This window comes from Sphaerodactylus townsendi, linkage group LG07 (assembly GCF_021028975.2).
Source record: "Sphaerodactylus townsendi isolate TG3544 linkage group LG07, MPM_Stown_v2.3, whole genome shotgun sequence".
NCBI classification, from domain to species: domain Eukaryota; kingdom Metazoa; phylum Chordata; class Lepidosauria; order Squamata; family Sphaerodactylidae; genus Sphaerodactylus; species Sphaerodactylus townsendi.
Window position 1 is genome coordinate 69,715,914 of NC_059431.1, and position 16,312 is coordinate 69,732,225.

General features: G+C 39.6%; 1 protein-coding gene across 3 annotated transcripts in view; it reads right to left on the reverse strand.

Moving 5' to 3' along the window:
* The window catches only part of NAA35 (N-alpha-acetyltransferase 35, NatC auxiliary subunit), a 26,592-nt gene continuing 10,280 nt past the window's right edge, over positions 1 to 16,312 (reverse strand). For 2 of the 3 annotated variants that reach the window (XM_048504581.1, XM_048504582.1), the window contains exons 11-23: positions 15,531 to 15,645; positions 14,641 to 14,819; positions 10,911 to 10,970; positions 10,724 to 10,830; positions 10,058 to 10,124; positions 8,769 to 8,867; positions 7,567 to 7,745; positions 6,738 to 6,874; positions 4,977 to 5,044; positions 3,985 to 4,125; positions 2,516 to 2,638; positions 1,512 to 1,592; positions 1 to 341 (exon numbers count right to left, since the gene is read on the reverse strand). In XM_048504581.1, the coding sequence (XP_048360538.1) occupies positions 282 to 341; positions 1,512 to 1,592; positions 2,516 to 2,638; positions 3,985 to 4,125; positions 4,977 to 5,044; positions 6,738 to 6,874; positions 7,567 to 7,745; positions 8,769 to 8,867; positions 10,058 to 10,124; positions 10,724 to 10,830; positions 10,911 to 10,970; positions 14,641 to 14,819; positions 15,531 to 15,645 (1,416 nt within the window). In that variant the 3' untranslated portion in view covers positions 1 to 281. The remainder of the gene's footprint in view (positions 342 to 1,511; positions 1,593 to 2,515; positions 2,639 to 3,984; positions 4,126 to 4,976; positions 5,045 to 6,737; positions 6,875 to 7,566; positions 7,746 to 8,768; positions 8,868 to 10,057; positions 10,125 to 10,723; positions 10,831 to 10,910; positions 10,971 to 14,640; positions 14,820 to 15,530; positions 15,646 to 16,312) is intronic. The other variant, XM_048504583.1, reaches the window with a different exon arrangement.

Below are 16,312 nucleotides of genomic sequence, written 5' to 3' on the forward strand. Positions count from 1 at the left end.
TACAATTCATAAAAATTATTTATAAGTCTGTAATAAAATTAAACAATGCACAATGCTTCAACAATGTAGTTCAAAAAACCATGTCCATTAGATGAACATTGTTCAAGCCACTTTAAAACAGCAGTTGTCATTCAGACCATGTAAGGAAGTCAGAGTACAGTTATTCTCGATACAACCACACTGCTGTCCAACAGCACCATGTCCCTTCTGAGCACAGTATTTAAAAGAGCATACCAGAGGCAGCTCTCAGTTGCACAAGTTACACAACATTTGCTCTTCTCTCAAATAAGTTTCACTACTGGGAAGTATCTGTGAGGGGAAAAGTCAAATTCTGGAGGAACCTAAAAGGAAAAAAAAAAGTATTTAAAAATTTGTTGTACAAATTCTGCAGTCAGTGCACTGTTGCAGAGAATTTTCATTTCCTGTCCTAGCAGAACAACAATTATTAGTCTCTGGTTGTGTTCTTTTCTACATAGTATCAACTTCGAGACAATGTTTTGATACACCCCTTCAAATGTACACTATTACTGTAGAACAAAGCATGTTTATTTTGCCATGAACATGAATTAGTAATAAATACTTACTTGTAATAAATTAGTACTTACTTGTAATAAATTAGTAATAAATACATCCCTTGGGGATGGGGCGGTATAAAAGCCGAAACAATAAATAAATAAATAAATAAATAAATAAATAAATAAATAAATAAATAAATAAATAGAAAATTGGAATGTCACATGAAATGGCTTCAAGGTGTGTTTATATATACGCAAAATTTATAGGTAGTACTTGCAGAATAAGCTTACATTTCTTACATGTTCTAATCTTCTTCACATGTTCTAATCTTCTTCACTTGTATTATTGCCAACTATTAAATTTTCCTCTCCCCTCAATGTATTAAGGTTTTGCAAAGGCTGACTCAAGATTGTGTTGTATTTTATGGTTATTCTAAATACAGTTGGTAGGTTTTCAGTAATCTACTAACATGCCTAATATAACAAATTATGGTGTAGCTATGGCAACATGAGCACCAAATGTCATTTGGCACCTGCCATTTTAGTTGAAATGTCAGTTATGGGATCTAATAAATAGGTTTTTTCCCCGGTAAGGCTTCAAAAAAGAAAGGGTCATTTTCCATTCACATACAAGTTTCACTTATGTCCAGTAATAATTGCTTTTATGCATATAATTTTAAAGGGGATTATCTTATATTCATTGTTGCCTTTCAAGTAAACACAGTATGTGTCTTATTAAAATATACCATCAGCCATTACCCTCCTCCTATTTGTCTGGCCTGTACTGCTTACTCCTCGGCTCATCAGTTTAAAGCTTTCTTCAATCTAAAGAACTCCAACTGAAGTGACTCATCCACCAGAAGAACACTCACTTCCAACAAAGGAAGGATCCTTAGCATGAGGACTTCAGATTTTGTTCAGGGGAATGATAAAATACAGGCCACTTTATGTTTCCCAACTATGTTTTCAAAAGCAGTTTAATTATGATTTGCTTACTTTAGACTCCTTTTTATGCCCTCCTGCCAGCAGCTTCATTACAACAATATTGGGTTTAGCAACTTTAAGAATCCGATTGACCTAAAAAAATAAATTGCACATAATTTTCAGATATAATGTACTGAGAGATCAGTAATAGTAAACGCTTACTTCAAAATTGTGCTTGCGTTCTTTACATATTAAATTATTCAGACACAGCATTTAATACATTAACTCCAACACACCAATTTCAAGGCAAAATATTAAGTCAAACTTTCAAATGTAGGTGGCTAAAATCAATGTGAATGGCTTCTCAAAAACAGTAAGGTTTCATAATTCTTTCATGCAGATCTCGTGCTAGAATAGGTTGTGAAGGTAGCAGGTAAGCCACTGCAGTACAGCTCATTCCCCAGCTCACAGGCAGCTATGAGTGGAGGGAGCAGACAGGTCTTGGAGAAAATATAGAGTGATAAATAGAAACAGCAGTATACGAAGGCAAAAAAGAAGCCATGAAGAGAGAGCAACCAAGAGCATGTATTGAAAAAGGAGGTCAACAGAATACACAGTTATCCTGCAATCTGTGAGGAACGTAAGAGCTGCTTACGCAGCCAGAGAAAGCCTCTGCAGAGAAGGAACTCCGTTACAGTATGTGTCATACCAAAATAATGTCAAACAAACAACAGCCTTGGACAATGTGTTTCGAGAACTGAAAAAGGGTAGGGATGGAAAGAAAATACTTTTGTAAGCTCACCAAAACTGAGACTACCTATGCTTCATTTGCGAATTCAAGGGCAAAATAATCCTCCATCTATGTGGACTGAAAGTACTTCAGGACTGGGAGTAAATGCCAGTAACATTAGACAAAATCTGCTTCAACTGTCCTTCCTTCCATACTAATTATATGCAAAGAAAGTGCTATATCTGCAGAGTTACAAAGCTTACGCAAATTTCATCAGAAACTATTAAAACCATTTTCTAAATGTACTTACAAACAGTTTATTCTCATGTTTCAAAAAAGGTCTCACCTCATGATCTGGATTAGGGATATTCTCCAGTATCATTTTTGCTTGCTGGAAGTGTTTGCTAGCTGCCATGTAGAGATCAGAAGACTGAGGAGGTGGGCTGTATTTGTTTAGATCAGACATTTCCTAAATATTAGAAAAACAACATCTTAAAATAGTTGCCAAAAAGAGAGAAAAGAATAAAGCTTTATAATGGTTCCAATTCCTTTTAAACAAGCAGAACATTATTCCTGGAGCTTTCCTATTTGGCCAATGGCTGAAATGCATTTTGAATCGCTTTTTTGCTAGTCTACCTAATGAGGATTGCAACAACTGATAGAGACAGAAGAGTAGAAGTGGGGTCAGAAAGTTAGAGTAGCCAATAAAATTTCAGATTAGGGACAACACTGCTCTTTTGCCAATCACCAAAGCTGTTTTCTGATTGAATTTCTTTCAATTTTGTCTGTGCGTGTCCAAAGAGCATAAAATGGAGATCCAGTTCCAGCAAATCCCATTCCAGACAGAGGCTTGAGAGAGTTCAGTGCAAAGCTTGGCTTGAGCTGCTGATCTTCCCTGAGAGTTTCTGGTACTTTGATTGATGTATCCCTTGGATTGCTGCCTGCCAGTGTTGGATTCCTGCTGCTTGTCTGTTGCATAGAGGACAAGACGTCAAACAGTTTGAAATAACTGGTTTATTTTAAAATACTTTGGTTTTTTGTGTGAAGTGTGTCTGTTGCACCTCTTAGGTTTTGGCCTGCTGGTTCAAGGTCTAGCAAGACCTAAATGCTTTTCAGTCTTCCTAAGTAAGCTTGTGGTGGATGTTAAGAAGAGTCTAGGATCTTGCTTGCCAAATAGTTAATTAGCACACACTAAACCTTTTTAGTATCAGCTCTTGAGTTTCATAACAATTGAAGCCAAGTGACCTTAGAAAACTAGTTCATGAGTCCAGGCTGTTATTCGACTTTGTATAGAGCTCTTCCCAATTCCTTTATCTCAGTAAAGGCAACTGGAGCAAAAATTTCCCAGCCTCTCCCTTCAAATGAAATCAATGTTGGGAACTTCTCTCAAAAGGTGCTCCAGTGTGATGCTAGCCCATTAAAGTCTATAGGGAAATGTTTTGGGACTCTGGGTTGGACCAAATTTGCAGCATAGCTGCAGATGACTCCTCAGAAGAGCCCACAAGTTCGGTGAAGTTTGGGTCAGTGGTCCTCGACAGCCCAGCCACGCCTTCACCACTGCTCCACCCGGGGCATCACGCCTCCCCTGCCCCGTGGACGCTACGCCACAGAAGTAGACCAACAGGAAATGTCTGAAAAAACACTTTGCCTGTTCAGTATGGAGAGTTCAAAGCAAGTTGTTGCAGATCTCCAGTCCAAGGAAGGGAAATACATCCTAATTACGAATACAGTTTACCATGGAGGAAGGGGAAAACGCAATATTTTAGCTGCTGAAAAACACATTCTTACAATTCTCTACCAATGACTGCAGTTCACCTTGAATTGTAAATAGTGCACTGGTGGAGGTGTGATGACACTGTTGAATGGGGCAAACCTGTGCTCATACCGTACTTGTTCACTGTCAAGTTCAAACTTTGGTTTTCTCACTTTGCCATCCATGTCAAAGGCAATCATAGTCTTCAGGAAAAACGGGAAACAGAGGAAGAGAAACCAGCACAATGAGAAATTTGTTTGATACAGTATAACACACACAAGAATACATGTGAGAATACATGCATACATGTATGAGAATACATGTGTGAGAATACATGCATACATGTGTGAGAATACATGTGTGAGAATACATGCATACATGTGTGAGAATACATGCATACATGTGTGAGAATACATGTGTGAGAATACATGCATACATGTGTGAGAATACATGCATACACATAGTTGCTTAAGAAAAATGACATACTAAAAATAAATGCAATGAATTCACACATCTGAATTCCACTTATCTGTCAATGTTTTGAGGGGGACTATAATATATATATAATGCATATGTATTTAATATTCTGGCATCTCAAAGACAAATTACGCTACATCTGCCAACGCAACACAAATGCCCATTTCTTTAACATTAAGTTTTAAACCTGCTCTGCACACAAGCATAAATTCTTTCACATGGCATGATTTCACTTTAATGGAACGCTTGACTAATTCAAGACGGCTCTATTGACAAACAAATCCAATACCTTGAAAAATATTACTTTACAGGCCACCTTTAATGTTTTTCTGCAGTGCACATTCCCTCCTAGGAACAAACTACAGTTCGCCACTATACTGGAACTGTCCTTAACCATCATTAGAGCTAACCAATTTTGCTTAACTCAGAACTGAAATGTGTTCATCACATGAAATCAGCAGCCCAATAGATGTTATTATCAGCTCAGATCTATTTTCTTAGTTTAATTCCGAGACTGAAAATTCAACAATGAAAAAAGTTTCACACAACTACATAAATATCTACATAAATATATCACCTTATACATTCCAGCACACATGTTTTGGTAGGCTTGGCTCATAGTGATCTCTCTGCTTAGAGGACGAGCTGCAAATGCCACACATAAAAATGTTTTACCATAAAGTTACGATGGTAGTTTCATGAATATAAATAAATATTGTAAATTAATATATAAGATAATTTTCACATCCCAAAGTATTTTCTGCAAGTGGCATAAAGATCTTCATTACAGGTTACAAGTACTACACTAACAGACAAACCACACCTGCAAATTTCTACAAAGAATTGTTATTGTTGTTATTTACAGGGTTTCAACAAACTGTAATATGGATGTAAACAACTGAAAATAAAATCTCATTCTGTTGTTCTGTTAATAATAATCATCAGGAAAGAGTTAAGATTACATTTACCGTATATGCTCGCATATAAGCCGAGTTTTTCAGCCCTGTTTAAAGGCTGGGAAAAGCCCCCTCGGCTTATACCCGAGTCGCCTCGGCTTAAACATGGGTTGGCTTATACCCGAGTATATACAGTATATTACATGCATACATCACTAACATTATGTCTTAGATTGTTACATGAAGCTGAATACACATAACATTCAAAGGCTTAGTTTAGAATCTGCTACCATCACAGGGATATTTCTGTTTATAACAACTACCATGTGCATTTGGCATGGTAACTAGGGTAGGAATCCACCTCAGGAATCCACAACTGGAGCAGTTAGAATGGCTGTATTACATTCCCAGGAAAGGATGCTTTCACTAATGGCCAACCACAGAGTTCTGATATTAAACCATCTGAAAGAATGGAGAATATCTCACCATCCATGTTTCTATAACCCTCTTTTCAAAATGCTGGCTTTTATAACTTCCTTTCGGAAGCGGCAATGACTCATGGGATATTGATTTATGTATTTTATTTCTATACATTTATTTCCCACAAATCACCAAAATTCCTGGGCGGGGGAGCTTCAGTATGGGAGCCTCAAGAAAGTGGAGAAAGGAAACCACATTGCAATGGAAAAGATATTTTCAAATTTATACCACGCACTGGAGATCAATGCTGGTGACAATAAGTGCTCATCTTGCCAGACAGAAGGCTATTTATTTATTTTATTTATATCTTGCCTTTCTCCCCAATGGGAACCCAAACAGCTTACATAGTTTTCTCTCCTCTGTTTTATCCTCATAACAACTGTGAGATTAGGCTGAGGATATACAACTGGTCTAAGGTCACCCAGCAATTTTCCATAACAGAATGGGGATTTGAACCTGAGTTACTCAGACAACTAGAATATGGTAAGTGGTACTGGGTTGATCAGGCCTAAGTTCAGTGGTCTAAAATAAATAAAATAAAAGTTCAGTGGTCTAAAATAAACCAGCCCACTGCTCCCATGGAGGCTTCCAGATGGCATGGGGAGGCTTACAATGGAAAAAAGGTCTCCCAACTGCTGGGAAGTCCCACAGGGCGGCACACTCGTGGCCCTCAATTCCGGGATCCACCCTTGAGAGCGCCCTGGTCCGTCTCCACCACCACACTGGCATCAAAATTTGAAACCAGCGCAGCCTTACTAGCACAGACTTCTGGGTTCTGCAGTGGTGGGGCTTTGGGACAGGCAGCCACCGGCACATCTGCCCTTCCACTGGGGTAAGTGCCCTGGGGACAGCAAACACAGACCCATGAGGCCACGCTGATCCCTAGAGCCCTTTTGCCCTCCCCTTTGGGTTGGGCTGTAAATCAGTTAAACCAGTTATTAGGATATTTGATGTACCTATACCTTTTTTCTTTTTCTTTGTTTTTTTATTACTGCGGCCTTTCTGCTGCTCTTCCACAATTCTTTCCTCAGCCATTTGAGAGCTATCAGCACGACTCAGTGTGGACATCAACCAGGCATAAAGAAACTCAGAGAGATACCTACAATAAACAGAATACTAAATTTAGACCCAACTTTTTAAAAGAATATAAATACTGAGGGTTTTTTTTATCGAGCAACAAATACCTTTGCAACTTGAGAACTGTTATAGATTTAGTGCAGTATACACAGCCATCCAAAATATACATGCACAAACCTGGGACTTACATGTAATTACAGAGAGATAAATGACTGAGACTCTCCTCTCCAATATGATGCTAGTTCTGAGGGGTTTGACCAATTTTCTTCCTTTCTAACTGTCTCATAACTTTTTAAAGCAACAAGCACTTTACGTCTCATCAGGCACCTGGGCGAGGCTTTAGGAATTCATGTTTTCTACATATCTGGTGAGCCCTTTAAGAATACATAAACCTTGCCTTGTTTTTGGATAACTTATTTTTAATGCTTTCATGACGAGCGCAAGTCACTATTTTACTACTGGATATAGTGGCAAGTGATGTTGCAAATGGAGAGCCCTGAGTTTTATTAATAACAAAGTTCTGATACATCTTTCCTTATGACTTTCAAGTGGGGTGCTGTGTGGTTTCCGGGCTGTATGGCCATGTTCTAGCAGCATTCTCTCCTGACGTTTCGCCTGCATCTGTGGCTGGCATCTTCAGAGGATCTGAGGATCTTCAGAGGATCTGAAAGCCTTCGAGAATACATTGACTTTCAAGTGCTTTGTCCCTCTTACCAATATATGTAATAATATTCATGCATGCTGTACAGCTCCAGTTCAAACCCACTCAGGAGATACTGTATCATGATGCGAAGATTGTGATAAAGGACCCAGGTCCCTAAGCAAGCCAAATGTTGCCTCTGGGGTTCTTGTTTTAGCAGCATACTGTGAAGTGCTGCATCTACCTTCTCTGCCTAACAGGGAAAAAAAGTGCAGAGTTAGGGTCATGTATCACATTTGAAAGTGAGCAAACAACATAGGCTAAATGATTTAATCCCATGATTCCACTGTGCAAATGGAGGTGTTCTTCCATGAAAAGATTCCCAACAAAAGAGGCTTTTCTGCTGCTGCATCAGAGGAAGCTTCTTGTACCAGAAGAAAGAACCGACACCAACTCAACAGAACCACAGAATCAAAGCCAGTTTTTAAACTAATATTCACATTTTGAGTCCAAAGCTGAAAACAGATAGGTACCATGTTCACAGTTTCTTAAAACAGTGAGATTAACGAAAGAATATCTCATGTATGTTAACCTAAAATATCACATGATATTAAACACCTTGCTTCCCATCAGTGGGCTGTGTCATTCTGTCAGCATTTTCAAAAAAGAAGGAAAAATACATTATACCTTTGCTAAACAATTGTCCCCATGAGCATATGGTAAATGTGTGTGATTTTGCTGTCAAGTCACAACTGACTTGTGGCAACCCTGTAGGGTCTCCAAGGCAAGAGACATTTAGAGGTGGTTTGCCATTGCCTGTCTCTACATGGGCTGAGATTTCCACAAGAACTGTGACAGGCCCAAGGTTACCCAGAAGGCTTCATGCGGAGGAGTGGCAAATCAAACCCAGTTCTCCAGGTTAGAGTTAGCCATTCTTTACACTGGTTCTCATATGTAAACAGATACATAAAAAGCAATTTCTCCAAATCTGTGGTGGATGTTTCCAGATGTTGAGAATTCTGATTAAGTACATAAACTTTTAGAAAGGCCAAGGCAAGCAAAAGGAACTGACAGCCCAGAGATAGTGCTGAGCAGACATGGGAACCATGGCGAAGATACTGGATCTGGCAGAACATGCAGTCTACCCATGAGAAGCCATGTCCAAGGTTCCCAAGGCTTGTAGATCTTGTCTGAAGGGGAAAAAAACTAGGAAAAGGACACAACAGTTCGCTATAAATAATATTTTGTATTGATTTCTGATTGCCTGATACATTACCTCATCCTGTAGAGTAGCAAATTCTTCAAGAATATGACCAAGTTTATCTCTTTGACGAGCTCTATTATGCCCATGTATCTGAATCAAACTACAGAATGGCTGAAAAAAATTGAAAACGGCAATGTTGATTAATTTTCAGGCCTTGTGTTCATCTTTGGAGTTCAAACTTTACTTTTATTATAGGTTACATATAATTAAGGAGACAGAGGTAGGTTAAAGCTACTCCTTGATGTCTTTTCAGTTTTTTCAAGTGGCAGTGCTGAGATTTACACTATTTTTGATTTCCTACTACATCTGCACTGGCAAATGGGGCTCACAAGTAGTTGGGGCACATGTAGAAAAGTGAGTGATAAGCCAAACTTGGCATGGTAGTTATTTTTAGTAATTAATTATAAGCCTATTGGCAACTTGCCCATGTGAAATAATGTGTGCCACTAAGCATGAATGAAATGCCTCCCCCCCCCCTTATGTTCTCCCTAAAATCTGAGATTAAGAGTTAAAAAAGGTATTCTCTTAAGTGTCTTGTCACCCTAAAGAAGAATATTGTCTTTGGGATGATGTAAACAAATTTCAGACAAGAATTCCTGTCTGAATGCCAAGATGACAAACAGCAGAACAGCACACTCTGGTCACATGTAGAATGCATATCCTTTACTATATATTAATCACATACTTCTACGTTTCTAGAATGAGTTTACAAGTTAGAGAAAATTCTCCTTGAAGGGCAGGAGGACATCCTGAGTAGATTATTCCCAGACCTTGGATTAGGGAGGCAGGACTGATTTCTGTTCCGTTTCCTGTTTCCTGTCTGGGAGTGACCTGCTCCAGTTGGAACCTTCTGAGAGCAATTATACCTAAAAAACCCTTACGAAGAACGCCTGTCTTCCAAGGAGAAGAACCCTTCATGGTAAGTGTTTAGTGAATCAATTTGCAGCTAGATGTAACTGTGGAGCCTATCTCCTCCCCTCCCCCTTTCCCAAAATAGTTCTGATTCCTACCCATAGTCTAATGTTCAACAACATCTCGCATGTCTTTCTTAAACTGACAAAGGACTCCTTGTGTTATTACAAGCAAATCACCTTCCATGAGTAGGTGATGGTATGCAATGCTAGAGCCATGTAAATTTCACAAATCCTAAAAGCGTTTTAAGACATTTTTGGTACTTTAAGTTTGTAAACTGATTATACAGCCATTTACTTCTTGATAAATGCTAACCTTTGTAAGAATAAAAAAGGGAGGAAAGGCCGGATATAAATCATCTCAATTAAAGTGACATAATCAGTACTCACTCGAATACAGTGTGTGACAAAGGAGTCAATATAGTCCTTAGCCTGGTGGTTGTTATACAGACAACACCTATAAGAGAATAAAGCAAATTCTTTTAAAAATATTTAAAAAACCAAGAGACATGCATTATTCTGAATGTGAGTTGATTTTGGCTTTACTACTCCACCAGCATCTGTGAAAAAATCCATTCAAAAACCAATGCAAAAAATTTGTTCATCTTGTGACAATGCAAATGAAAAGGAGATCCCTAATGTGAAAACATCTACTAATAGGCACTTACTATGTAAGTACAGTACTTCTAGCACATTTACATTATATCTTCACCTGGTCTGTGTCTCTCTTGAAATTTTGGCATCACTTAAGAATAACTGTAACCAAGTTTAACTACTGAGACAAGGAAAATAAATACCAACTTCTGTAATTAATAACTGAGTACAAGAACAGCAATACCCCCCAAAACCAAAACCAAAGTAATTTGCAAAAGTTTTGTACTAAGTATATATTGATTTCCTTTTCTGATTTTGCAAAATCATGAAGTTTTAAGTTATCCCAATCTAGTCAGGTGCTATGTACTCACAGAAGTAACAGCTGGTATTGGATTTTATTAGTAATGTGTGTTAAGTGTTCAGAGGTCTGTTAAGTATAGAAAAATAGACTGTAATACTCACTTAGGTGAAAGGACTGGAGGACTAACAAAAGATCTCAGGGCATCTTTCACCATGTCTTGCATAAGATGAGTACCAAATACTTTTTTATTGTCCACAAGAAAAGTAGTCTGGAAGAAATAGTTGTTTTGTTACTGAAATCTGGTTATAAGCACTCTTTAAACAATTTTCAGTATATATTTTGACTTGCCTGTAACAGTGATCTTGAAAGAACACATGGTGACTGTTCACTAAATTCACAGAAAAAATCCTGTTATATAAGCATAAAAAAACCTGAGGTTAACACAATGCATAAGGAAGTTGTGACTATATAAGAACCCTAATCTGATTAGAGACCGCATCACCCCATATGTCCCTAGGCGGCCTCTCCGATCGGCGGAGGCCAATTTACTGGTGGTCCCTGGCCCCTCGATAATGCGGCTGGCCTCCACACGGGCCAGGACCTTCACAGCCCTGGCCCCGGCCTGGTGGAACGCTCTCCCTCCAGCTGTCCGGGCCCTGCGGGACCTTGCAGAGTTCCGCAGGGCCTGCAAGACGGAGATGTTCCGCCGGGCCTTCGGAGGATCCAGCCGCCAATAGTGCCCCCGACATTGACCCTTAACATCTGGACCGCTAATCCATCATTGCGACTTGCCATGCCTCCCTTTATCGTAGGGAGGGAGGGATTTTATTTGATCGGGACACTGGACGCCAACCAACTAATTTATATCTTGAATTTTAACTTAATTTTAATCTGGGTGTATATCTGATAAATGTACTAGGAAATTCTATTGCTGCTTTTATATGTTATTTTAATTGTTATTTAACTGTATTGCCGACATGTTGTGCACCGCCCAGAGCCCTCCGGGGATGGGGCGGTATAAAAATCTAATAAAATAAATAAATAAATAAATTATATAGGTGTTTTATGCCTATGAGCCAGTCACTCTCCCTTTTGTCAATGAACCAATCTGTTGGTGTGAGAAGCAGTAACACTTTTACAAAGTTAAGAGGACAGAATAGATAAGAGATAGTTTGGAGAACAAGCTGTCATTCGCTGTAGAAATTGTAGAAGGGATGTCATTGTTCCTCCTTACTTAAGCAAGCCAACAATATCATTGCTATGTCAGCACCCATTTCACCAAGACACCACTCTTCTCAGAACAATTTGCATGCTGAGCAGTTAAGGTCAGAAATGCATGTGGGTTGACAGCATGTACAGCACTGTCTAGAAACATAACTGAATAAAAAGTTAAAGATTTGGGGAAAACCACATTACACAAGGCTAACAGCAAACTCTGGCCATTTATGCACAGGGCTTCTTGCCACACCAAGCTGATCTTTCCTCCAGGGCAGATTTTCATTTACACAATGTTGTCGGGACATTATTTGGGTAATCTTTTCATTTATAAAACTGTCCTGACACTACTGCACCAAGAATGAAGGAAAGTTTGGAGTTCCTGATGTGGGCAAACCACAATCTTCTTCTCAGTTTCCCTAGGAATGCGATCCAGAAAGTGTTTGCCATGCCTCCATCCAATTATGTTCTCCTCTCCCTCTCACCTTCTCCCACCTCACGAAGGGGATTGTTCCTCCATTCTGCCTGCCCACTCTCTGTCCCTTTTGCTCCCTCCCTGCCTCCCCTGCAATTTTTGTACTTTGGTTGTGAAATCATTCAGCACACCTCCACATTCTCCCAACTGTTTTCCCCCTAGTCTTTTCAGCTGCATTTATTCTACACAGTACTGCTGAAAACGACCCTGTCAGTCATACCCCCCCCCCTCCATTTTTTAAAGGATTTTCCACCCCTTTGCATTAGTGAATGTTAGGGCAAAAAAAAAAACAACCCAAACAAACACAAGTCAAGCTGATTGGGTGCTCTTTGTCAATTTCACCTAGTATTTGTGAGGCAAAGATACATTGTTAGGAGCAAGTTTGTGCCTAACTGCAGACACAATGTATCTTTGACTTAGACTTTCACTAGCAAAATACCAGACAAAATTGACAAAGAACACAACAGCTTGGTTTGTGCTTTTTTATCCTAACGTTAGCTCACTAATGCAAAGTGAAAAAAAATACTTTCAAATATGGTGTGAGTGTGGGAGGGGGATGGTCGAAGGGGAGGAACTGCAGGAGATTCAGGGAAAAAGGCAGGAAAAAGGGAAGTATACAATTCAAAACACACACTGTGGGGGGAAATCCTGCTGATCAACTGAAGGCAAACCTCGCAGAAAGTTAATGACCTCTGATAAATATCCTATGGACTTCTCTAGGTCACATTTTTGTAACACCCTATGTGGTAATGCCTTATTAATACTGCAGAGGAAAAGGTTATACAGGAAAACAATGTAAGTGGCAACTGAAAAGTTAAGCTGCTGGAACTAAGAATTCAGATTAAGGTAGCAGACAGAGGTTATAGTATAAAGCAGTGGTTCTCAACCTTCCTAATGCTGCGACCCTTTAATACAGTTCCTCATGTTGTGGTGGCCCCCAACTATAAAATTGGTATATATAAAATATAAAAAGACCGTTTTCCGATGGTTTTAGGCGACCCCTGTAAAAGGGTCATTCGACCCTTTTTTCCGCTAGTATAAAGGGAGGAAGCTGGTGTAAATGTAAAATTAAGTGGAGATGAACCCACCTAGAAAAGGAAGCTTGGGGTTGGAAACACCCCCTGATTACAGTCCACCTTAACCACATTTCATATGCATTCCTCATGGCAGTTAGGCATGACACTAGTAAAACTGTAATCCTCATAAAATCACTTTCATAAAATTTAATTTAAGACCTTTATTGAAAAATGAACTGTTCAAAATTAATGAAGGATTTTTTAACTACCTGAGCATATACTAAATCTGAGCTTTACTAGAGTTTGCTATATGCAGTCATGGAATTAAACTAATTATAGAATTTTATCTACTTCAGTTTAGCACAAGACTTATTGCTTTACTTCAGTAAGGATAGTTTGGTTTATGTCCATTTTTAAGCTATTTTGGAAAAATAGGGTTCATAATTCTGATGTCAAATTTCTATAAAATTAAACAACAACAAAAGGATAGATAAAAAGAAGAAGAGTTTGGATTTATACCCTCCTTCTCTACTGTAAGGAGACTCAAAGGAGATTACAAACTCCTTTCCCTTCCTCTCCCCACAACAGATACTTTGTGAGGTAGGTGGGGCTGAGGGAGTTCTGAAGAACCATGACCAAGGTCACCCAGCAGGCATCAAGTGTAGGAGTGGAGAAACAAATCCAGTTCAACAGGTAAGAGTCTGCCACTCATGTGGAGGAATGGGGAATCAAACGCAGTTCTCCAGATTAAGAGTCCACCTGCTCTTAACCACAACATCTTACTACGTTTGGAACATATTTAAGCATATAAACATATACTTCTGTCTTTTGATTCAGATGGTATATAGTAACCAGCAACTACAAAGTAATATTACATTTTGCGAGAAATTCATGTCTTAAAGTTTAGTTGGTACCAGTATAGGTTACCAAGAATCAACTCAACCACCACAGAAGAGGAGTCTAAAATCTGATTCATACATTACCACTGTAATGTGAGATTCGCTTCCAGGTAGTAAATCATGGCAATTGAGTCATGCGGGCTGTAACTACTTATAGCAACACAGTAGCTTCCCTGGGCCTAACACAAACCCCAAGGGAACAGACCATATCAGCCAGCCATATCAAATGATGCTTGTTTAGATGTTTCCAGGAAAGTGTGGCACAAGACACCGCAGAAGTGACTCTCTGTTAACTATGTTTAAATAGCACCTTATCTCTACTTGCTTCTGAAATATGCATGAAATAGAAGAGGAGCAATGGACAAAATCTATGAAAACTTATGCACAGAGGCTTGTTATGTGCACAGTACCATTGCAGTTCTCATAATATGTCCTCGCACTCATATGAATAAAAACAACGTGCTGAAACTTACCAGAATACAGTGCAAATTAGTTAAGTTGACAACTTCACAAACAGTTTTTATTCTGTCTATAAGCTTTGAAAAATAGTTGACCATTTCTTCCCTTTTAATAATTTTTGCATAGCGTGGAAAAGTTGGTGGAAGCAATCTCTGATTAACAAGAGGCTCAAACCCCATCATAATAGGATGATCTAAAAAGCAAAAAGATAAAAAACAAAAACTCTTTAATAAGTCTAGTGGGCAAGACTGTGAGTTCTGGCTGGCGAGGGGCTTGTTCATAGACAGGGTTGGGTGTAGTGGTGGCTGCCAGACATATAAGACTGGGCGTGGGCAGTCCTAGACTCTCTTCTGGCCCCACTTTGCCAATTTCACCTACCCACCCTTCCTCTTTAACAGCTTTGTTGTTGGGTCGTTTGCTTGCTTTTTAACTGTCACAGCTCGGCGGGTTGTGCATGGGGACTGATCCCCATGCACGTTTTGGGGAGGAGCCTGAGTGCTGGCTCACCCCTTTTGTGGAGATCTCCATAAGGGATTTTAGGGGTGGATCAAGTTTTGGTACTGCATGCCCAGGTGGAGGCTGCTGGTTTCTCACATGCCCAGGCAGCAAGGGGAGTTCCATTTAGAGGCTGGCACCCAGATAGCTTCCACTATTTTGCTGCTCCAAGTTCTTCCCCCAGCACTCGGGCCTGGGGGAAGGATACCACTGGAGGGCAGCAAAGGTGCTGCGGTCAACATGGGTGCAAACCAGTGGTCGGATCTGTCCCCTATGCTGCGCCTTTGCTTCATTAGCCAGCTTTCCAATAAATAGGCTGTGGCCAATTTCTTTCCACAAAAAGGCTTATCTTGTGTCTCAATGTGGGCCTTTGGCCTCCTTCTCCACTCTTCGGGTTGCAATTCCTTACCTCCTTTTGTTGTGTCATTCTGAGCCTCAATACCATGATGTAATGAGTTGTGGATAGCAGAGAGCAAGTCTGATGCTTGAGTCATAAGTTTCTGAGCTTCTGCAACTGCACTGGTCTGTTAGAAAGCAATGTAAAGACAGCAGTATTCTACCAAATAGTATCTATTAATTTAACAAACAGTAACAAATGAACTTGTGGAATTCTTTCCATTGAGATTTATATAGTTAATTCTGATATAGTTAATCCCTGGCCCCTGAACGTGGATCAAAACATGTACAATAGGGCCAGGGATTAATGGGAGGCACTTCACTACATACATAACAGAAGCCCTGGATATGCCCCAAAATCTGAAAAGATGTATATTTGAGGGGGATAACTAATTGAAGCATGGAAGCCTCATGTTGTCTGGTATGGTCAAGCAACCCCCAAAATGACCACCAGTATCCTACCACATACACTCACAAGCTCTCAGCCAGTGTAGACCTTGTGAAACTGCGTTGTGAAATCTTTATGGTGATTTTGTGGGTTGCTTGAGAGCCCTGGAATAATGCTGCTGCCGTTTCCATACCTCAGTTAGTGGATGAAAAGGAGGAGAACTGAAAAAGGTAGAAGGGAGGAAGGGAAACCTAAAAGTGGGAGGAACAGAAAAGGGTTGGGAGAAGGGGAAGGAGGGAGACAATGCAGGAGTGCAATAAGGAAGGAAAGCTGAAGATTGAGTGAGGGGAAAAATAATGTGGGAAAAGAGTGGGACCTTGTCCCAAATCGTCCTAGAGCCCCTAATT